This window comes from Ochotona princeps, chromosome 30 (assembly GCF_030435755.1).
Source record: "Ochotona princeps isolate mOchPri1 chromosome 30, mOchPri1.hap1, whole genome shotgun sequence".
Taxonomy (NCBI): Eukaryota; Metazoa; Chordata; class Mammalia; order Lagomorpha; family Ochotonidae; genus Ochotona; species Ochotona princeps.
This window is the reverse complement of record NC_080861.1, coordinates 6,989,709-7,013,679: the sequence shown is the minus strand read 5'-3', so window position 1 is coordinate 7,013,679 and position 23,971 is coordinate 6,989,709. Positions and strand designations below refer to the sequence as shown.

Genomic DNA, 23,971 nt, shown 5'->3' with positions numbered 1-23,971 from the left:
TCCCTGCGTTTACTTGCCCCCTCGTAAAGCACCTGGGTGACATGCAGATATGTTCAGCTCTTGATTATCTGCATTAGTGGATGGAAACTAGGGCATGTGTAGTCCCCAGTGGTAGATAATCCAAAAACCATTAATACTTGGCTTTGAAATGTATTTAGTAATGCTTTAAATTGTTTTTACCTTCCTAATTATATTTTGCTAATGTTGCCATTAGTTTGCATTCCCTTAACAAACTCTGGTTCTTGTGGGGGGGGCACAGAAAAACACAGAGTGACTGTGGGAAGCCAACTTAATAGGATTATTATTGAATTGAAATTTCACTTTGGATAATTTTCGTGTTAATGATTGAGAGTTGTCAGCATGGCATCCAGTCCATAGGACTGCAACAGTGTACAGGCACTTCAAAAAGTTCTTGGACAATGAAATTAAAACCTAAGTTCAACTTATTTTGGTACAAAAATTTTGAGATCTATGAATCATAATTCTTTATTGTATATATTTTGCATGATCTTTAAAGTAGGCTGAGAAGATTTAGAGAGAAACCAAAACTTCCTATATCGTGGTTTTCAAAGTATTATCTCACAATCAAACTCCACCTAAATGTTCTCTATCAGAAAAGCTCTGGAGGTGGGGTCTGGCAAGCTGTGTGGGGCCATCTTCCTCTGCTTTTCCAGGCATAGTAAGAAGCTGGATTAGAACTGAAACAGCTTGGACAAGAACCTGCCATGCCTTTGTGGCATTTATTTATTTTCGAACAATAGAAGCTTGAAAATAATTTTGTTAAGAATATAACTACCAGTAGCTGAGTCGTGGCAAGGCCCAATCATATGACAGGGTGCAAAGGCTGACTCTTCAGTAGCTTTTACGTGACAGGGTGCAAAGGCTGACTCTTCAGTAGCTTTTACGTCACCTCCAGTGTGTCTTAGTGGGGACGGACGAGAAGATTCTCAACAATAGTGCCTCCTGGTCGTAAACTGCATCTAGACCAGACTGCTGCATCTTCCATGGGCTCAGGTGAACTCACTGATCACACATGGCTAGTCATACATGCAGAAGTTACTCTGTCCTTGAGTACATTACTTTTAATTCAAATAGCTGACCTGTTTCGGAGAGAGAATGGATATTAAAGCATTACACAGTCTCAGAAGCATATGATTGTTAACTTCTGTGTCATATACCCTCATGAACCTCCTATCCCTGAAAAAACACAGGTACACAGGTACACAGGCTCTAGTTTCCATTCAGACCTTCTTTGTGAACTCTATATTACCTTTGTTCCAACAAAATAGCTTCAAACACTTGCCAAGGAGAAAAAATTTTAGTAAGATTGGGTGATAATTATTAGGACTTATTTTTGGATAAGAAAGCTCCATAATAAAGGACTATTTTCTGTCCTCTGAAAGGAACAGAGAATTTTCCCTAAATAAAAATAATAAGAAGAAGAAGAAGAACTTTCAAAAGCTAAAGTACACATGCTGTGGGTGTTAAATTAGGATCAGCATGTTCCCAGAAAGCCAAGTTCAGGCACATTTCAACATGTATTACAAGAAACTTAAAAGATTTATTTATTTCTATTTGGAAAGCGTATTTTAGCAAGAGAGAAGGAGAGAGAAAGAGGTCTTCTTTCCACTGGCTCACTCCCCAAATGGCCACAATGGCTAGAGCTGAGCTGATTGGAAACTGGGAGCCAGGAGCCAGTAGCTTCTTCTGAATCTCCCATGTGGGTGCAGGGGCTCAGGACTCAAGGGCCTCCAATGCTTACCCTGGCCATAGACAGGGAGCTGGATAGGAAGTGGAGCAGCCATGGACTAGCATGGACTAGCGTCTCTACCAGCCGCATTGGTGGAGGATTAGCTCGCTCTGCCGCCAGACCAGCCCCTATAAGGAACACTTTAACAGTAAACTTGAATTCTGTAAAACACCATAACTAGTTTGAAAATTCTATTCTTTCTGTTTTTGAGGCAGTTTGATGGATGTGAAGCATTCAAATAATTCTGTAAGTCACGTGATAGATCTAATATTTTTAAGAGGACTTAATTGAAATAGTTGACTAGGTTAAAATTTTTTTCTAAATAATTTAAACGTCTTCCAATAATGTATTCTGCAAAGCACTTCGGAGAATAAACTAAGTGTAATTCTGTAACAAAATCATTTATTTGGCTTTCATTTTTTTGTAATGTTCCTATCTAGAGAATGTAGGATTAAAGATGAGAATGCCTGTGACACTAATTATAATAAGTGTGAAAATTCAGTTCTGATTTCAGGACTGTTTCCACAGAGTTGATACAGAAAACTCAGAATATTAATTTCAAAGCAACTGAGTACCTAGGGACCAATGTAAGAGGAGTTTGAACTCAGTCAAGGTGATGAGCCTTTGGTTTCTCTGGTGTTAATATAGATCTTGGATTCTGTGTTTATTTTATACCAGGCATGGATTATTTAAAAATTGTTAGTTTTGGAAAGTACAAGTAAACAGAAAGCAAAGCATAGTATCATTGATCAAAAGTACACATTATTCTTTTGTGTTCTAAAATGCTTACCCAGTGCTGTTTCGTGATTGTGGGTTACTGGGGGTGCTTTTGCAATGTTTGTGAAATTACGCAGTATATAGCTCTTCTGTAATCCTGGTTGTGAGGTAGCAGTACTAGCATCGTATCAAACAGAAAAGGAGGAGATAGGAAATGAAGATCTACGGTTTGCTTTTCTTTCTTCCTGTATTATACAGAACAGCAGTACTGGATTAAAACTGTTTTCATTTAAATGTCCCTCAGTTGGTGACTTTATGAACTGATTGCTGTATTGTTACAAATGGTTTCTTTAAGTGTTTCCAGGGTCATCGGCTGCACTGCTATGCTATCAGTACTATCGGTCCTCTGGCACTAGCAGTTTACATACTCAGAAATTTAAAACTGAGAATAATGGTATAAATGCAGTCATGGAAACTATGTCTGTTATTGGGCAGTCTATTAGTAAATTTAATAGCTCAGTTTTTTATGTTTGTGCATATTTTAATTACCAAGTAGATCTACAGGTGTAACATACATAAAGCAGGGGTAATCGTTTCATGCAGTTAGACTGAAGCAGTCTGAAATTGGGAAAGGCTTACTGCTACCTGTAACTGTGACTTTAAGCTCTCACTCAGTATTTTCTAACTGCAATAAGAGTATGTTGATTGTGGTGCTGACTTCTTTATAAGACCTCATTTCTTAGACTAAGTTTTGTAAGAATGCAAAAGCTTACTAAAATAATTTCTAACTCATTTCATACAGAGCTGAGTTTTTCTTTGATTTTAAACTCAATGAAGAAAGCTCAGAATAGCACAGGAAATTTTGTGTGTTGTGAATAAATGTATGAACTAAATCCAATTGAGATGAAAGTGATTAAATTATGATAAGGCCATTGTTGGTCTCATAGCATTTCATTAGTTGTATGATTCTTAAATATTTTGAGAATTTGGCCTAATTTTCTTATAACTGCATGCAAAATAAAACTATTTTGCTGCAATACCCTCACATGTACAACTTATTAAGTCGTTAAAAAAAAACCTGCAAAACATCTAATAATAGATTTTTTCTTATGCGTTTCTGAGTTTTTTTCCCATATTGTAAATTCTTTTTATTTCCAAGATTAACCAGATCAGCACCTATGATTTCAACTAGCTGTGCCTTTGCTTCCTGCCAGCATGATAGGGGCTTGCAGAGAGTTTAACAAGACTTTAGTAAATTCATCGAGCTCTTTGCAAATCAGTTTCTGGGTTTCAACCCTTCCTCTTCTTACACGCTGTCTGACTATTGCCCTTCAGTTATTTGTCAATGTGTTTGGCAAAGTAAGACTTCAAGAATGACACTGAGTGGAACATTTATAAAGTAGCATGAGGTAGATTACACTTTAGTGTGCGAGAGAACTGAAACCTGTGCAGTATGTGTCATTTCACACAGAAAGCACGAGGACATATTTTACTCTATGTAGATTCCTGGACATGACAATGCTGCATTAGAAATGGCTGCTTACTTGTCTGCATGGTGGTTTTGGAAGCTGAGCTCCCACAGCCGTCAGCAGCAGGAAGGCTGCAGGGGAGGGTTGAGCAGTCGTTGGGCATTTTTGCTGCCGAAACAGTACAGTAGAAGTTACACCTGGTAAGTAAGTTGCCTTGTTGCCTGTTCAGTTCCTGAAGCACTGTGTGTGATAAAACCAAATCGGAGAGTGCAGGTAAGAAAATTGCAGGCAGTCGTGCTGGACAGAGGGGAAGACACTGCGGCCCCGTCCGTTCCGTCATCTTTTCTGGTCGTGGGTGGACTTTTTTTCACTCGTGTCAGTTGAGTAACCATAAGCAACCATACTTTAAGCATTTTAGTCATGTAAAAATCCAGATACCTGTGTCAGTCAAAAATCCTTGAAACAGGTGTCCCACATGGTTCGACCTGCGTCTTTTTTTTCTTCTCTTTGTCTAACTCTAGTTCCGATACTGTTTGCCAGACCCATTAACTGTTTGTAATTAAGAAGAGCGATCCATTCCATGCAGCAGGTTTTTTGTTCTTACAATGGTAAAGATTAACATTTATAATCTGGAAAGATTACAAGAAAGTGGAAGAGTAATTTTTTTCCCTTCAATCACATAAACACAGGCATATCAGACCGAAAACTGTTTTGTGTGAGTCCCGCTTCATTTCAGCAGTGGAATAACGCTCAAGATAAAAATTGTGAGAGATATTGTAACATTTGTGAGCAGTAAATGTTACCTATGTATTTTTTTTCCTGAAAACTAGAATAATGGATGTAGTTGAAAATATCATCTAATCATTTGCTAATTGATTTCATAATGTGAATAAAAGAACTTAAGTGTCCAGTCACATACATGGTTCCTGATAAACTGCTCTGTGTGTGTGTGATTATACACTCTTGTCACAGCTTTGATTTCTCCTGAAATATGATACTCCCTCAGGAATGTATTTGATTTTTTTTGCCCCACTTTAACCCCACAGATGGTTATATTTGATTCCAAACTTAACGAAGAAGTAATAGCTCTTAATGTTTAAACTAAAAATGTCTTCTATTTTGTACGTTTAATTATACTTAAAATTTGGAATTATTAATTCTTTGCTGCACAGCAGATTCACAGAGTGAGTTCTTGCTTGCATAAGAAAGCTACATTATTTCAAATTGGAAGGAAATGGATAAAATACTTCAAATTGAATTATTTTTATTTTTCATAAGAATTAGGTAAAAATGGCATGATTAACGTTTTTCAAAGTTCAGAGTGTCTCGATCCACGCTAAACAATTACATACAGATGCTGCTTAGTATTCTGATTAGCTGCTCATGTCTGCTGTGCGGCTGCTCATGTCTGCTGTGCGGCTGCTCATGTCTGCTGTGTGGCGTGTCCGTCTTCTTGGCCGAAGGATGACTGTGAAAAGCACCTCTCTCTAAGTAAAAAGATGGCTCTCTGAGTAAATCTGTCCTAAAGCTGAAAGATCAAGCACTGCTTTGTTCATGTCAGGCAATCGTCTGTGTTTAATGAGAGGGAAAAAAAATCACAGCTCCAGGAGTACTGAATATTTGCTATAATTTCGTTTTTAACCATTTTAGAGAGAAGGAAGTTGTGAAGAAATGGTTTTCTAAGTTTGGCTATGGTATTTTTTCATAGAAACATTTGCAGAAAGCTAAGTAACAACAGAAATCAGATAAGATGAAATTTTGGAAATTCTTCATTCGTAATCTTGCGTGTGGGCTAACAATTAAACCATGGTATATTCATTTGCTCATTACTTTGAAGGATTTGTGATTTCTGTTAAATATGAACTGTTTCTCCCATTTTCAAGCATTGTACTTGCAGTTTATGCATGAAAGAAGAAGGTTCGGTGTCTGTGGCCTAGTTACAGAATCACAAAATTCATCTTGAAAGCTTAAAATTTAGATTTTACTATACTAGTATTTTGCTATATAGTATTTTTGCAAAGCAAATTTGACTGTGCTATATTTCTCATAGGTGGTGTTTGCTTACTGTACTCAGTTAATAAGTCATAATTTTTCCACAGTTGTGATAGAAACTAATTACTTGATACGACTCTGATAAGTACCATTTTCTGAATTGTTTGTTTGTTTCCCTGCAGACGGTGGGTGCGGCTGCTGTTTGGGAGAGAGTTCCCCCTGCAGGATCTCCTGGTGGTCTGGGATGCCTTGTTTGCAGATGGGCTCAGCCTGAGTTTAGTCGATTACATCTTCCTAGCCATGCTGCTCTACATCCGAGATGCTTGTAAGTGTTAGTGGGCTGCCCTACGTCACATAGGTAGTCCTGGTATTTTCAAATGTCTTGCCTTTTGGATACACTGTATATTCTGTATCATCTGGCTTACATGTACACAAATTTTCAGGTAGGTAGTATATTGAAATTTCAAAGGAACATACTAAACATCATTTTGTTGCTTAACTATGGACATATTGGAAAATGTAGATGATATTATCCTGAGAGAACTGGAATATTCTTTCGAACCATTTTTCCAAAGGCTTTACTCTTGCTTTAATCTCTCATTACATGTAATTGTGAAATGCATATATAAAAGCCAGAGTTTCAGATATGTTTAGAGCTCCACCTTCTGACAGGTAAGAGTATTTAAGAATATTTATCAGGAGATTGGAGCTGATTTTTTAGTATCAACCTCTTGCCAATTAAGTTACACTTAGATATATTTTCACTTCTTTCTGGGGATGTCATGTTTTAGATTAATGGTAGATTTGCTTTGATCTCCTTAGATCTGTCTTATGGTGTTTGTAATACCCAGCGAGACAGTGCCTGTCCCTTTGGAATGGTCTGATAATCCTCAGCTTGAAGAAGATATCAAAGCATGCTTTAAATTTCAAAATACCTCAAGTTATGTTCCTTTCAAGAGAAATAATCACAGCTCACAAAATATAATTAGGGAAAGATTGTACAAAGTGGTGTGATTGAATTAAGAGAAGAGCTATCCTGGGAGTAGGACTTTGTCAGAAGAACATATAGGCTCATTCAGAATCATGATGGTAAAGTCACTGTGTGAGTCTCTGCTTGTTCATTGAATACCAGTTGTGCCAGATGCTCTTGTTATGCCTCTGGTAACACTAATATTCTTTAAAATTTTAGATTAGACTTTTAAAATCCATCCAAATTATTTAGAAGAAATAAGTGAGAAAAAACATTACATTTCATCCAAAAATTGAAGATTTTTAATCCATGCCTCGAAGGTCAGATAGTTAGGATTTTGGCAGACAAAATGTAAGTTTCATCTTTCTGAGCTGAAGCTAATCATACCAGAACATGGAAATCATCAGAGGAAACATCTGGAAACTGGAGGAGGAGGTTTGGGTAGCTTTGCTGGATACTGACTTTTAGAATACTCAAGACTGATCTCCCTTGTAATGCTGTAAGCTGCTTCTGATGTAAGTTAAAGAGGAACAAAGGCAATGCGAAACCTCCTTCAGAGAAAATCCTTCTGGATTGTATTTACACAAAACTTTCAAACTCAAACAACTTTTGAAATGTGTCCTGATTTTCCGTATTAAACACTTCAGTTCCCTCTTTCCACACCTTTTTACATCACCACTATATGCTTGGCTTGTTCGTCCTCTTACGCTAAGGTCTGTTCTCTTAATTTTATAAAACATGGCACATTTTTGACAACTGAAGCCTTTAAGCATTTTACATCTTTTCTCTGATGACTTAGGAAACATATGGACACATGTGGAAAATGCAGAAGTAATACAACTTTTCATTTCAGTATTTAATCCAACTTCTTTTCATTTTCTTGGTTAGCTCCACAACAGTGATTGAGATCTCCTAATGTTTAAAAAAAGAAAAAAGGTGTGAATACACATTAAGTATCTAATCACACTGCACCTAACAAGGAATTCTGACATAATTAGCACTAATATAGATGGTGCTGTGATTGAAACATGATAGCATGAACACGGAGGGTAAGGCACTGACTTCCCCTCTGTGCCAGCATGAGTGAACAGAGAAAGTGGTTCATGTGGGCGGGCATGGCGGGCATGGCAGGCACGGAGACCTGAGAGAGCAGAAGTGTGGTCACTTTAGAGTAAAATGAACTTGACAGAGACAAGACTAGGGTAAGAAAATCAGGTAAAAGGTCATGACAGTCATGCAGGGGAGAAAATAGTTGATTAGAAAAGTGTTGAGAGCTAAAGCCAACATGCTTTAATGATGAAATATGATAGACAATGAGGAATGGGAAGGGTGACCAAGAAAGCAACTGTTACTCAAGCATTTATTCAAAGAATCAATCACTCAATGAGTGTTTAACTGAGTCCCTGCTGTTTGCCAGCCATCATGACGCATCAGTGATGATGATGTGGGGGGGTTGATGGACGAATATATGTACAGTGAGACTTCAAGGAACGATGAGTGTTTTAGTGGAAAGATAGGAAACAGTGGCTTGGAAGCAGAACCAGGAAGCTACAGGAGCCTTCGCCTTTCCCCAACTCCCAGGGGTCGCAGGGGCAGCAGTGACTCTGGAAGGGCTAGGCGTGGAAAGAAAAGCCACTGCTCCTCAGAATAAAGGGTCGGGAGGCAGAACAGAGCTGGCAGAGTGCACTGGAGGGCAGTGCTAATGAGATAATTTCATTACACGTCCTGCCAAGCACTAGGAGGAAGCTGAATAACATGCCAGCCCTGGTCCTCCAAGAATGTTGGTGTCAAGTTGTTGTCCCAGGCCTGTGGCTTCTGACTCCTGGTGCTGTGCTGGAGCTTCCAGACTATAAGGTTCAGTTCCGCCCAGTAGTGTCAGGTTCATCAGATCAAAAAATCCCAAGTCGACATCACAGTACAGAATATAACATGTGTTCTCTTAAAGCTCCAGTTGTAACTGAGAGATGCTTCACTTGAGGGAGGCCTTCCTTCAGAGATGCCCGTCCTTGTGTGTTTACCGGAGTCTGCATGTCCTCGCGATTCAACAGATGGGCTGCAAAGGGTGTAACCATCCCGATGCTGTGCAAAACACTGTATGTGTATTTCTACGAATCGGAGGTCTGTACTGTGATCATTTTTTCAGAGAAACGCATAATATGAAAAAGCGTTGAAGGCTTACTACATGTAGTCCAAAACTCTAATGTTACAGGCTCAGGTAATTATATCCCTCAAGAAGAGATGTTGAAGTAACCCTAACTTCAGAATGTGACCCAATTTGAGAATAGATTGTTGTTACTATAATTAGTTATGATGAGGTCATATTGGAGTGTGATGGGCCTCTGGTCCAATGCGACTAATGTTTTTATAAGAAGGAGAAAATCTGAACAAAGACGTGCACACAGGGGAGACAGCATGAAGACAAGGAGAATAGTGTGATGTAAAGGCAGAGACGATCTGAGTGATGCTTCCACCAGCTAACCAGAGGCGAGGATTTTTCAGCCATCACCAGAAGCTAGCAGAAAGAGAACAGCTTCTCCCTCCAAGTCCTCAGCCAAGCAAACCCTGCCGGCACCCGCAGCTTGAAAAGAAAGCATTCTCCCTTTTACTGTTTCCTTGGGGAACATGGCCTCCAGAGTAGTGAGACTAAACATTTCTGCTGTTTGTGTTGTTGTATGGAGTAAAATTATACAGAGACAAACAGGAGAATTCAGAGATATGAAAACAATGTGCCAGTAATCATGAATTGTTATTCCCATAATAGTTTTTAAAAGGCACACTTTTCCTCACAACTGTTCACTCATTTTCTTTAAAGATACAAAGAGAGCTCTTTCAGCCACGGTTCACTCCCCGGATGAATGGTGAAGGAGCCCAGAACTGCGCACGAGCAGAGAGCCAGTACATGGGCCGTTCTCGAGCATCACAGGCCACCACTCTGGGATTGGGTGCGGGCACCCTCGGCCTGCTGCAGCCGCCCCTGGGCACACTGCTGTTTAACTGACCTCAGTCTGTCCTGCGAATCCCTCCTTCCCCTCTGTCCGCTTCCCTAAGTCCTGCTCCATCAAGCCGGGAGGGAAACAGCTTTACAGTAAACCTTTTCTTAGCGTGCTAGCCCTCATTGATCTTCCACTATTGCAGTTTCATAAGATTTTAAACAATACCATGCAATAAGTAGCATTTAATTATACATGTTCCTTTTTATTGTTCCTTAGTTTATGGATGTTTGTCTTATCATCCCAACTTAATCATAAGCTTTGTTTGTTCCAGAACAAGTTACAAGTGGTTTTTTTTTTTAATTATTATTCTTGTTTTCCATTTTTCAGCCTTTTAGATATAGGGCTTCCCTCCTTTCTCTCTCTTTTTTATCCTCCTTCTCCCTCCATCCCCATTGTCCCCTGGGCTTTATGATAAAAGAGTGCTTAAACTGTAGTCACAACTCCAGCACTCTGCTCTCTGGGGTGTCATGACATTATAGGTGTAAGCAAAGGTGGAGAGTCTAGCATTTTGTTGTCAAGGTTTATTTAACAGTTTTATTGGGGGAGTGGAGACACAGTGGAGTTGTTTGATTCTGCGACTATGGTCTCCATTATACCATTCGTTTATGAGATTACAAGTGCGTGTTTGTTCCCTCCTCCCCCTGCACACATTGAAAGATCTTTGTGTGTCCAGTTAATACTGGGGCAATATCCGACCACAAAACAGAGAGCCAGGAGTGGACTTCTGTGCAGGGTGCTAAAAGGAGAGGTGCAAGTCTCACGCTTGGAATATGGTCATAATGAGTAAATGATCATTTTTTAATGATCATTTTAAACTATACTTTTCACGATGACTTTTTCAAAGACATCATTGTCTGTTTTTAAAATTACCTAATTTTTTCACATCCTGATGTAAAATTTTACCTTAACTATTATCAAGCATTCTAATTTTGATGTAACATTGCTTTTATTTCTCTTGTAAATTGCATTAGTAGCCCAAATGCTATAATTAAGCCTACTTAACTATAGGTTTTCTCAAGCATAAAGTATCTCTCACATAGTTAGGGTCTTGTTAAATTTACTTTTTCTCTGAACACTCTGCAAATGGCAAGTTTCCCTCTTGGCACGTAGGCCCAGTGTTTCCTGCCTCGTGGTTTGGCCAGCACAATCACCTTGGCGTACTAGGGTTTACCTGTCTCCTTCCGCCACTCCCTCGCCTGGCCTGGCCTGACAGGTGTGTCCTCTTTGTGAATCACATGTTGTGCCTTTCGTTGCCTCGTTCCTCTGAGCTGACTCTTCAGCCCCAGTCTGTCTGCCAGCGCTCCCATCTGTCCCACCCCCAAAGCTTTACTTCTCTATTTTCTAGTTAAAAACATGATTTCAACATTATACTCATGTCAAAATGCAGTTTATTTCAACTGCAAATTGAATTTTCGTATCTTTTCTAGAAAAAGCAGCACCCAGCCTCAGTTACTAAAAATAAACACTCTCTTAAACCACATGGTAATGTGTCACAGAGTTTTATCAAAGCACAAATTGGCGGTCCTGTTTTAGAAGGAATGTTTAAGCACCTCCTGCCTGCCAGCTCTCTTCCCTTCAGACATAAAATATTGACAGTTGTTTTCATGGCCATATCAGTTATGGGTATTAACGTGTCCTTTGAGTTACAAATGTCACTTATATTATGTTTTATTATAGAGTAACTGTTTTATGAAATTTCACTAACACATTCAGAAATACTGTAGTGGCTCACTGTCTATTTTTTATTTAATGTTCACATTTAAAAAATAGACTTTAGTTTTAAAGAGAAGTTTAGATTCACAGCAAGACCAGGCAGAATATATAGAGTTCCCACATATCCCAAGCTCCCACATGTTCCCAGCTGCCCTCACTGTTGTCAGTCCGTGAGCCTGCTTAGATACAGCAGTACTGCCCGGAGCCCATGGTCTGCGTTAGGGCTCACTCCCGGTACTGTGCATTTGCAGGTTTAGACCAGGTCTCAGGACATGTGCTCCCCATTGTAGTGTCCCATCGAGTGGTTTCACTGCCCTGCACATGCAGAGTGCTTTGTCTCGTCATCCTCCTTTCCCTCTAACTCCTGTCTTTCTGCTGTCTGCGTCGCTTGACCTTTCCCAAAATGTCCTATAGTTGGAGTCATTCAGGAGGTGGCTTTTCTAGATTAGCATCTTTTGCTAGGTGATACACCATACATATACAATACATACATATTTTTTTTGTATGACTTGACTGGTCATTTACTTTTAATACTGAAGAGCACCCCATTATCTGGGGTGGGTGTTTGTGAAGGTGTGTCCCTGGGGACACCTGCCTCATGCATCGGTGTGCCTACTCCACCTGCTGCCTCTTCACTCCCACTTCCTGCTAATGTGCACTCTGGGAAACAGATGCTGAAGTAGTTGGTCCCTGCCAGCACGTGAGGGATCCAGCTGGCGTCCCTAGCTCCGGGTGTCAGTCCGGCACAGCCCCAGTGGTTACTGGCGTTGGGGGGTGGGAGATTCCTTTCTTTCTGCCCTTCAAAATAAACACCTTGAAAAAACAAACCCGTCACTGTCTAGATGTTCATAGTTTATCCATCCACCTACAGAAAGACATCTCCGCAAATTCAATTTGTCTTTCTAGTAAAAAGTAAATAAGTCTAAAAAAAAAAAAAAAAAAAGACAGACTCGGGATTTTAGGCACCAAACTAAGAATCACTGTTTTGTGGGGCTAAAACAGTGCCTTACACTTTCCCCAAGACCAGAAAGATTTAAAAAGTTTTGTTTTTTATTTATGGTTTATTTCCTTCTCATTCTCCCTTTGTTTGATGGTCCATTTGAAATTCCATTTTGATCATTGCTGTTTTGTCCTGGGAAAGTCAGCACTGTAAGGGTCTTTAAGTAGTTGAGGTGCTGCTGATTGTTTCATGTTTTTTCATGTCTGTAGTTGGACTGCAGCAAGTATTCAGAGTACATGGTATTTGTTTCGTTCAGTGCCTCCTTTTTGCCAGGGCCTCACAGGGCACTAACCAACCAATTGGATTGATTTTCAGTAGAAACAGCGATGAATTATGAGAAAGCCTGAAGCTTTACTTGTTTGTCAGCTCATTTAGGATGGCACATTCAAGGTGAGGTCTTTAGCCACTAGGCTAAAGGCTGGACCCATTGCACGGGTTTTTAAACAGCTGCTATAAGTGAGTCATGTAGATGATCTTCAGGTGACTTTATGGACAATTTAAATAGGGTCTCTAGATTGAAATCCAGTCCTGAATACTGAGCCTAAAATCCTTTAGGCAAAACTCCTGCCTGCCTTACCAAATTTATATAAAAAGGCCCCCTTCGTCGGGTCCTAAAATACAGTCATTATAGAATCTGAAAAAAATAACTTCTTCAGTTATCAGATAAATTAATTATTTTTCCCAGTTTTGTTCACTTGTCAGAACTCTAAACAAACCATGAAATGGAAACATTGTACCGTTCTTAGTATCCAAGCATTTTGAATTTCTAGCGACCAAGTGGGAACAGGTAACTGAATGTTACATAAGGACGGTAGACAAGGAGAGTGGGAAGAGACAGAGAAAGGGTGGGACAACCGAGTGCTTTACAAATGAAAGCAGATGTATGAAATTACAAGTTGTCAGCTCAGCAGTGGAAATGAAGATGATAAAGTGGTTCCTTACATCGAGCCTAATTACTCATTTTGCCCAGTCCTGTCTCCTCCTCGCACAGTGCTCATGTGTGCAGAGAAAGGAGTGAGAAGCTACCGGAAGACATGGTTTCTCTCAACAGGAGAAAAAAAAAAGCTAAGAATCAGTGGTATCTCTGATTCGAATAATTGTTATTTTGAGATTCATGTTGTTCCCACTAAAGCCCAGTTGCTGTCCTGTGGAACATTTTTCAAGGAACTTGAAAGTGAAAGTGAATCGCTGACAAGCACAGGAAGTTGTGACTGTTCAGTTTCCTTGCGGCCAGCGCTGTGAAGGCGATCATGTGACTTCCCCAGCAAGGCCTGTGGAGGGGCCCGGCTACAGCAGCAATGGCGGACTGCAACGCAGTAAGCCTGTTCACCCAGACCTGCCTGGAAACGGGGTTTAATTAAAAAAAAAGAAGAAAGAAAGAAAGAAATGAGGGTCTGAGGAAGTTAACTATGAAGATTTTGACATTTTTTTTCCCTACAGAAACACTGAATACATATTTCCTCTCCAAATTTCCTGTTACCTTTAGGAATACAAACAATTGAAAGAAATTATATTTTCTTGAACTTCTAATTATGTAATATTTATATCTAGGAAAGAATAACATGTAAGTTATAAAGCGTAGTAATCAAGGTAAATGTTATGAGAATTTTAAACTGGTTCTTTCTCATTAATAAGATTTTTGTTACTAATTTCTAAGCAGCAAAACTGGAGACATTTAAACACAGCCATATAAATGGCAATAAATATGCATGTTTCTGGGAATTTATTTATATTGCAAACGTGAGCACATATCTGGATTGAAGCTGTTCCTTCCAGCACTGAGGATAAGCACTAGTATGTTAGGTTGCAGTTAACAATACAGGAAGTGGCTTCAAAGGCCATTTTGGTAAAGACGCCTTCTCCTTCCTTCCTTTTATCAATTATTGCTTTGCCTGCTTTGGCTCTACGTTGTTCATTTCTATGTTGTTAGTAATGCAAGGTGTCCTCAGAAGTGCTGTGTCTGAACTCTCCTTCCCTGTCGTTTAGTGATCTCCAGCAACTACCAGACGTGCCTGGGCCTCCTGATGCAGTACCCCCTCATCGGGGATGTGCACTCGCTCATTCTTAAGGCTCTGTTCCTCCGAGATCCAAAGGTAAGCTTCCCAAGAACGATACGTACAGTTTCAACTTGGGTGAAAAAAATAGACTTCTCCGAATGAGTTGAAGAATTCTTAAGGTGAGATTGTCTAATAACAGATAAAATGCCTGATGGTAGAATTTGCTTAAAGTTGTATGCCAAAACTCACTATCTCGTTGGCCAGCCGGTCAGCTGACAGATCGAACGGACACTGCCATGTAAAACTAGAACAGGTATCTCTTGTCCTGCAGAAGGTTGTCCTACCCTCCCTCCTGCTTTCCTCTTAACAAGTAGAGGAGTTAACAACTGCCTCTCCTTAGAGCCTAACCATTACCAACTCACCCAACAGAGGATCAGAAGCTATGTGATGGTCAAGAAGGTAGGCCTATACAAAGGGCCAGTTCTGAAGGAGCTCTTAATTCTATGAAAAACTGATTTAGTTCATATTATAAATGTATATATATCTCTTTTAAAAATTAATTTTTATTGGAAAGTCAGATACACTGAGAGGAGGAGAAACAGAGAGGAAGATCTTCCGTCCGATTCTTCGCTCCCCAAGTGGCCACAGTGGCCACAGCTGAGCCAATCCGAATCCAGGAGCCCAGAGCCTCTTCCAGATCTCCCGTGTGGGTGCAGGTTCCCATGGTTTTGTGCTGTCCTCAATTGCTTTCTCAGGGAGCTGGATGAGAAATGGGGCCACCGGGACATGAACCCGCATCCATATGGAATCACAGTGCATGTAAAACAAGGATTTCGCCACTAGGCTATTGTGCCAGGCCCTACATATCTTATTTTGTGAGCTAAAGGTAGCTTAATAAAATTAAGATTTAAAGAAAATTTGACACTGATTTCTCTATTTGAGTATAAAGTGATTTCTTTACACTTCAGAGAAAAAGTGTACTCTTTTACCACTAATGTTATATTTCTTGAAAATAAGAACATTTAATCATCTAAAAAAAATCTGTGAATCCATACTACTTTTGATCCAAACAAAAATATTGGCTGAAGTATAAGAGAGAAAGCTTCAAACACAAGTTATCGGAGTGCCAGGCACTGGATGGAAATCCAAGCCTCTGGCTTCTTGGCAGCCACCCCAACAGGCACGTTGGCAGTTGGTACACTGTCTGAGTCAGTCGGTCCGTCTGTGGATTCCATTGCCAAAGCTGTCTGATCAACTTGAGCCTCCAAGTTTCACATAAATGTTGAAGCTGAAGTTTTTCTGCCCTTTTTTTCTTGCCTGCTGACTTCGACCTTTGAGCATATCCCCTGTTTTGTTGTTTGATTGATTTAAAAGAATTTATTTCTTTATGTATCTATTTGTTTTCTGCAAAAATCATTTTTTTACATCAAGAAATATCATTAGGCATCAGATACGTACGCCATCAGTTCTCTGATGTTTAAGGAACAATGCATTTTTTTCTCTCATAAGGCTTAGGAATCTGAGTATAAAATCTAAAATTTCATATTTAGATTTTTATGTGCAAAAATGTGTGTGGGTTGTATAAGTACTTCTTACAAAAGGGAGGAAAAGGCATCCACCACAGTGAGGAAATGTTTATATAAAGAACAAGGTTGCTGGTCAACAATGTATGAGTTTTGATCTAAATTTTAAGGCATTCTCTCAGGTTAGAATTAGAAATTCATGCAGAGTGGGAAAAATGCTAAAAGATGTAATTTTCTGCTTGTGTAATTTGTTTGATTTAATTGAAGGGAGAAATGAATATGCTCTCCAAACCTATGGATCTTGGTAATGCTTCCCTACTTAAATCTGCTAGATCTTATGATTCATTTTTCAGGTTCCAGAATCTTTTAGAGTATTTTTTAACTGCATAATAAAACGGTGCACATAATGCATGTATATAATGAAACAAATTCTCCACGCATTACAAATACAGGTTCTTTGGGGTTTAATAAGATGAAATAGCATATGTCCGAGTAAAATGAATGATTGTGCACCTTTCCATTAAGTCTTACCAATTAAAAATGCAGTCAAGGACCCGACTCGATGACCTAGTGGCTAATGTCCTCACCTTGCGTCCGCTGGGATCCCATCTTGTCCTGGCTGCTCTGCTTCCCATCCAGCTCCCTGCTTATGTGCTGGGAAAGCAGTAGAGGACGGCTCAACGTCTTGGGACCCCGCATGGGAGACCTGGAAGAAACTCCTGGCTTCAAATCAGCTGAGCTCTGGCCATTGCAGGCACTTGGGGCGTGATCTAGCAGTCAGATCATCATTCTCTCTGTCTCTTCTTCTCTCTGAAAATCTGCCTTTCCAAGAAAAATAAGTGAACCCTTTTTTAAAAAAAGAAAATGCAGCCAAGATTGTGGCATAAAATGTAAGATATTAACCGGATAGTTCTAAAACATAAGAAATTGAGCGTGATAGGGAGTCAAGGTCACAAGACACTTGGGAGCGCATTGCTGTAATGGTCATGTCTGCGTCCAGAGGGAGTGGGAGCTCTAGGGAGCCTTAAGGAGCTTGCAGGTGGCTAACCTAGGGACGGGTGATGGTTCCCTGTGTAGAATGGCTTGCCCATTGATGACTAATGAATTATAAATAACAGCCTTTATCTCTTGCCACCGTGTGCTCATGTAGGTCTGTGGCAGCGTAGTGTTCTGCAAGAAAGGAATTGGGATCCTGGGTCAAGCTTGATTCTGCCATCAGCCACCCTCATCATTTTGGCAATGTCATGCTGGCTGAACCTTAGATATTCTGTTTTGTAATATGTGGAGGTTAAATTAAGTTATCTCTAATGACCTGCCCAGTCAGTTTGTCTTTAAAGAACTGACTTTTTCATGAAATAATAAGAAGTTATATTTTAGAAACCCACAAATAGTCAGAAATTTCATTGTAGTTTTTGTTGGTTACAGTCACAGAAGTAACCATTTATGCCAGGGAAGAAAAAAGAGGCAAAAACAATCCTCCTAGTGCTTGAATGCTTTATATTTAGTGGCAACAATGAAATACTTAGAATATTTGAACCAATCTCCAATGAAAAGAACTGGTAGAAAGATGAGATTTGAGGCATGAAAGCACATTTTCCCATTTCCCAGCTTCTTATGACAGTAATGTTGAGTGCTGTTGACAGGTTCAATAAAATAAAAACAAAACAGGAACTCTAAGCCTTAGTAAGTTCATTGTAAAGCCACAGAAAAGCACTTTGTCCTGCCGCCATTCCTAAATCCCTCTAGAGACTGCTCGGTTGAAAATAGATTGCACTGGTAGACCTTGAGACATTGAGCTTTCATTTCTTTCCTGGGGAAACCCTTCTCATTTGAACAGACTGTAAACTCTAATAATAGGATCTTACTCCTACCCAGTTTTCCAGCCATTTGGCACCTTTCATTGGGCCCTCATAGCAGCCCCATGAAGTATTCAGAGAAGGTTACTGTCCCTCGGTCTTTTCTGGTGGAGTTTAAAATTACGTGGCCTTCTCAAGGTCAGCAAGTTTGTAAGCTTCCTGGTTCACAGTAGTAGCTTTATGGCTCCTCTGTCAGTTCGTCCCCTCTTTAGGTTGCTGCCTTCCCTCCTGCTTTCTTTGTGACATCATCCCGAGGTGCAGGGACGCTGTGTCCTTGAATCTTTGCAACACCTTGCGTCTTATCTGTTTTCATATTTAATCAACATTCTTCCTTAGGACTTGGGTCCTATTCGTTTTGTAAGCATATAGCTTATGCTTATTATTACGACTGTTAGAACTGAATTCCTGCTCAAACACAACCCTCTTTCCAGTGCACAGCACTGACTTTAATCTACGTGGAGTTCACTAACCAAGAATATTTCATATCCATATTCCACAAAAAAACCAGCAGTATAGTTTTCATCTTCCATTAAAGTGGTGTCATACCTATATATTTCTGTATAAATTCTTTTATTCATAATAGATATGTCATTGCATCTCTTTTTAATTGAAGCTGAAATGAAACTTCCATGTTTATAAGTGACCTAAGAACTCTTCAAAACTTTTGAAAATGTGTGTGTAAGGATGAAAATGATTGTGAAGGGTTCATACCATGCTGTACACTTTAAACATAGATTTTTATGCTTAACTCTGCAGACCACAATCATAATTCTCCTTTCTTCTTGGTTATAATGGAACTACTGAGCAGATTTCCAAAAACAATTCAGTAAAGTAAGAGGTATAGAAAGAGGACAGTGTGAAAAATATGAAGTGATTAAAAAGCATTGTTCTGGCTGGTTGTTCAAATTCCAAGAAAAAAAAATTTTAAAGCCCAATTAGAAACAAAAGTCATAGAAAATGTGAACATATTGTGTTCCTGAAATAACCAGATGTTCGTTCCTTCCTGAAGGCAGTCGGGGCTAGGAATAAAGGTTTAAAACTATTGTCTTAAGTTACTGTGAATTTTGCAAATCTGTTTTTACCCTTTAGCAACTAAAATTCTAATACAGAAACATACGCAAAGTAATTTTCATTTGTTGGTGATCCCTGATTTGTGCTGTGCACTCCCCTGTCAGCCGCATCTCAGAGACTTCTTACAAAGGACCTGCTGGACTTTGACAGCTCCTATTCCGTTTGAAGACTAGAATATTTGAGGAAAAGAATTCGATAAGTTTGTGAGCAACCTTTTTAGGCAGTGACTGTTACTGATTATGGAAAAAAAATGGTTGGAAATAAGTTTCATAGTCATGCTTGTATATAAATACACTGTAAAAATATAATGTACAGTGTTTATATGCTTCACCAATTCTGATTCGACCTTTGTGATTTTTTTTAATTTTTTATTCTTAAATTTAAATTTTTAACTATTTTAAATGTCTAAATTTTAAATTTCAGCTGCTGTACAGGTAATTAAATTTTTACTCATTTAGTTTCCCAAAAACCACTGTCAGGCAACATTTTTTGGCATTGTCGTGTAATTTGGTCAAATGTCATGCATCAGAATTGAAAAGTAGTGAATGGATTCCAGGCTACTATTACCAAGGAGACATTGTAGAAAACTGTTCCTTTCTAGCAACTTCGTTGTAACCCTTTCTTTTTTCCCCCATTTATTGTCATCATTATTATTATTTTGTGAAGCAATTTCATAGGCCCTGGGATTTCCATTACCTCCTCCCCAACTCCCTTCCCCCAGCTGTGTTCCCTTATATTATTACAATAGTGTAGTTCTTCATACACAGTCAGAAGTCCATCATTGTGGGCGTGGATAATGGCAGAGAGTCCAGCATCCTGTTGTCAAGATAGAGTTAACAGTTTCATTGGGAGTCCTCACTTCCCAAACTGCAATATTTCTTTGAAGGGTATTTTTCTTGAGAATCAGTTCTTTTTATCCTAGTATTTATATTAGGATCATAAGAAAAGCTGTTTTTTCTTTGTTTCTGACTACTTCAAAATGTTCATGGAAAATAGAAATGTAAAAGCTTATTATGGTACAAACATTTTTAAACCCATGCATATTTTTCCATAATATTCCTTTTCTGAGCATTTTTTAAAGATTCCTCCTCTTTCTTTCTGATTTTCTGTGTCTACTACAAGTGGTTGGATGTTTCTTAGAGTTGATAGTTAGGCATATTTAGGCATTGGTGATTGATTAGGGATTTTTCACAGCAAGTCAAATACAGACTTTCTGACATCAATTAGCATTTCAAAAATTTTTATTTTAAGTAAATGTAAAATGAAATTCTGTAAGGTTTATTTAATGAGTAAATCTTCATTGAACTAGTATTTGACATTTATAATCTGTTTTCAGACATCTTATAATACAGAGTCATGTTTCTCAAAATATAGTAAGGATTTCATAGAGGACTTAAATAATTGTAAATGATTTTTGTAGTATTTTGCACTTATTAATTCATTCAATCAGTCTTTATTGTGTATCTTTCATTTGTCAGACACTGTTTAGATACAAGTAGTAGTTGTGAACAGCAGCAAAAACAATAACAAAAAAGAAAGATATGGCCCATGTTATGCTAAACGGTTTTAACAAACAAGAAAGTACAGATGATGGTGTATTACAGAAGGTGCCTCAGGATTGGAATCCTCAGTGGGTGTGGAATGTGGGCCAAGTGAAGGTGCAGTCTTGGCCAGTCAGTCAGAAGGCCTGCTTTGAGGAAGAGAAGGAACCAGCCAGACCAGGACATGACAAAAAGCTTCCAGACCAAAACAGTGAATGCAAAGGTTTGAAGAACACAAAGAACTCAGACTATGCATGGCGGAGCTCAAGCCCAGCAAGCTGGACCTGGGGCCGGGGAACCTGCCGGTAGGAGTTGAGGCGCCACGGAATGTGCCTGTGATTGCTTTGTTTTTCCTTTGTGCACTCACTTGGTGATGTAGATCAAACACATGTTTATTATCAGGTTTTGAAATACCAAAAAGGTTGCTGGAGTCAGACAGACTCTTCTTGATGATGAACACACTCCTCTTAAGCTTATTCTTGCAGGGCTAGGCTGCCGGCTCAGAATGTTGAGCCTGTGTCTACTACGTTTCCAAGCCCTGACTGCTCTGCTCCTGATCCAGCTCCCTGCTAATGCGCCCGGGAAGGCAGCAGAGAAGGTACTACACAGACACTGCCCACCCAGGAGAACTGAGTGGAATTCCAGGTTTTGGCTTCAGCATGGCCCAGCTCCAACCATTGCAGCCCTTTGGGGAGCAAGCCAGCAGATGGAGGATCTTTATCTCTTCCTCTTTCTCTCCCTGCCTTTCAAATCATTAAATAACTCTTTAAAAACAAATGAACAACAACAACAAAAAAAAAAAAAACTACTTTTGCTCTCAACCAGAAATTCAGAGAAGTCATGGTGAATGAGTGCTCATTTGATAACACATTCGCTAACTCAGTCCCCAAGCCTATCACATGGACCAGGCTAGCAGGCTCGTGCTGGACTGAGGAAGACTGTGTCCAGTACCCTGCACCCCTTTAGTCACACTATCTGTAAGAAGTAGCCTTAGCTGCCCTCTACCCGCCACAAGGCTCCACCTCCTTTACTGTTAATGTCAGCATCCTGCTTTGCTGTGCAGTCACCAAGGAGCCTGCCTGTTCTCTCTCACCTACCAAACTGAACTCTGCCAGGCCTGGCACTGAACTCCCAGCAGCAGTAGCCCGCTGTCTGCTCCCTGAGAGGAGCTTAGCATACTGTGTGTGTTGGGCGAGTCCAGCCTCTGGCAGTGCAGTGAGGATTCTAAACCGCTCAGCTCAACAGACACAACTGGATGTTCAGAGAGTTAATCCCCGTGGTTAGTGTTGTCGTCATGTGTTTCCCAGGTTTTTCAGTCCAGTTTCTTCCTGTATGAGCTCTGAATTCAACGCAGGGCTGCAAGGGCAGGGTTGACTTCAAGTAAGAGAATTCGTATGTATTCACCCTGCGTGCAGGCGCTGCCCAAGGAGAGGTCGTTAGCGTGACCTGACCAGAGAGGCTTGCCCATGAGGGAGACGGCAGAGGAAAGGGCTCTGAGGCAGAACGGCTGCCCCATGCAGTGGCCCCCGTCAGGGCGGGGGGGCTCACCGTAATCAGTACACAAACTGCCTCCGGGGGGTGAGTGTGCGCAGGGTCCTCTGGGAGTTTTATAGCGCCACCGAGGGAGCTCCACCTGGACGTGCCCATCACAGCGCCTTTCCTTCCTGGTTCCGGAGGAGACCCGGGTACACACAGGACATTCCACTCAGGGGGCCAGAGAAAGACTGGACCCTGCCCCTGGCCTCCTCAGGCCCTCCTGTGCTTGCAAATACGCACAATCAAAAGCCTGTGAGATGTAGAAGGAGTTTTATTCGATAGCATTTTATTTGGTAGTGCTTTGCATAATGTGCTAGCTTCTGTGTTATTATTTAACAGATTGTTCTTTGTGTCAGTAAGTCCCCGTGAAAAGGACCTCAGCCCAGTGAACTTTATTGTTTATTGGCCATAAATAGTGACACACTGATGATATTTGCTGAAAATAAACGTGTCTTTGTTTAGATCGCAGAAGAGAGCTCCGGTAGTTTGGGGAAATGGTTACTGCGACGGTTTCTAGCACAGGGTTCTTTTGCTAAGACGCAACTGAAGTCATCAGGCTGGTGGTTTATTTTTTCCCAGATAACTAAAAGAGACTGAAATCCTTGGGTTAGTTCTGTTCTGATTATCAGTAAGAAAGCAAAAATACAATCTCTGCTTCTTAGTTGATAGTTTCTAATCAGGAAAATATCAGTTTTTAAGGAGAAATGTTTGTTTCAAAAACAGCAGTTAGGTTTTTAAGCTGTTGATCCTATGTGTGTGCTCAGACAGCCCTTAGAAAGCGCCAAATGTAAGAGTACTAAAACATATTACAGGAAAATGATGGTGACGCGTCCCAGAGGTCAGGAATAAAGCGACTGCTCTGCTTTATGGCTGACTTGCTGTTCTACCCCCTGGGAAATCATTTAACCTTTGCTGCCTTAAATTCAGGTTCATTAATTGTTTTTTTAAAACAATGACGGGTGGCTGGTAATGTCATAATTAGCCTATAATCTCTAAAAGTCATTTCTAGCTATAAGTGCTGTGACAACCTAGCTAATCACTTATTTCCCTGAACTGTGTGAAGTAGCTTGTTCAGAAAGAACAGGCACTATTCTGTGTGTTTCTGTGTCATTTTAATGTTATAAAGATTGAAAAATAGAGGTCGTGTATGAAGGAAATACAAGATAAACCTACTGGGGTGGTTATTTTATTTTGTGGCTAAGACATGGTGGAGCAGGCATTGTGGCTTAGCAGATAAAGCCTTCACCTGCAGTGTGGCATCTAATATGGACGCCAGTTCCTGTCCAGCTGCTCCACTTCTGATCCACGTCCCTGCTAATAGCCTGGGAAGGCTGCAGAAAATGGCCCAAGTGCTTGGGGCCCCTGCCAGCCCCGTAGGAGACATTAAAGAAGCTTCAGAAGCTTCTACCTCAGCCTGACCCAACTCTGCCCGTTGTGAGCATCCAGGACGGGAACCAGCAGATGGAATCTCTGAATGTAACTGTGACTTTCAAGTAAAGAAATTAACAAATCTTACTAAGAAGAATGGCTTAAAAGGATGCCATGTGGGGTGTCTGCATCCCACACTGCGGAGCCTGGCTTGGAGTCCTGTCTCTGACCTGGAACCCAGCGTCCTGCTAACGTGCCCTCAAGGGACTGGAAGAGTGAAGCCATGGGAGTGAGTGCTCTAGCTCTGCCTCTCAAATAAGTAAACTAAGTCTACAGAGGATTTGTTTTTTGACACAGAGGAGTTTGAAATGCACACATTTTTTTTCATAGTATAGATTTTTCGCAAACTTTTTGAAAGCCACATGCATGGATTTTTTTACACCAAAATAAACTTTTAACTCCATTTTGACAGGTC

General features: G+C 40.1%; 1 protein-coding gene across 2 annotated transcripts in view; it reads left to right on the top strand.

Moving 5' to 3' along the window:
- TBC1D5 (TBC1 domain family member 5) overlaps positions 1-23,971 on the top strand; it is a 273,887-nt gene that overhangs the window by 177,466 nt on the left and 72,450 nt on the right. For both annotated transcript variants that reach the window (XM_058657229.1, XM_058657228.1), the window contains exons 13-14: positions 6,111-6,253; positions 14,591-14,697. In XM_058657229.1, coding sequence (XP_058513212.1) covers positions 6,111-6,253; positions 14,591-14,697 — 250 coding nt within the window. The remainder of the gene's footprint in view (positions 1-6,110; positions 6,254-14,590; positions 14,698-23,971) is intronic.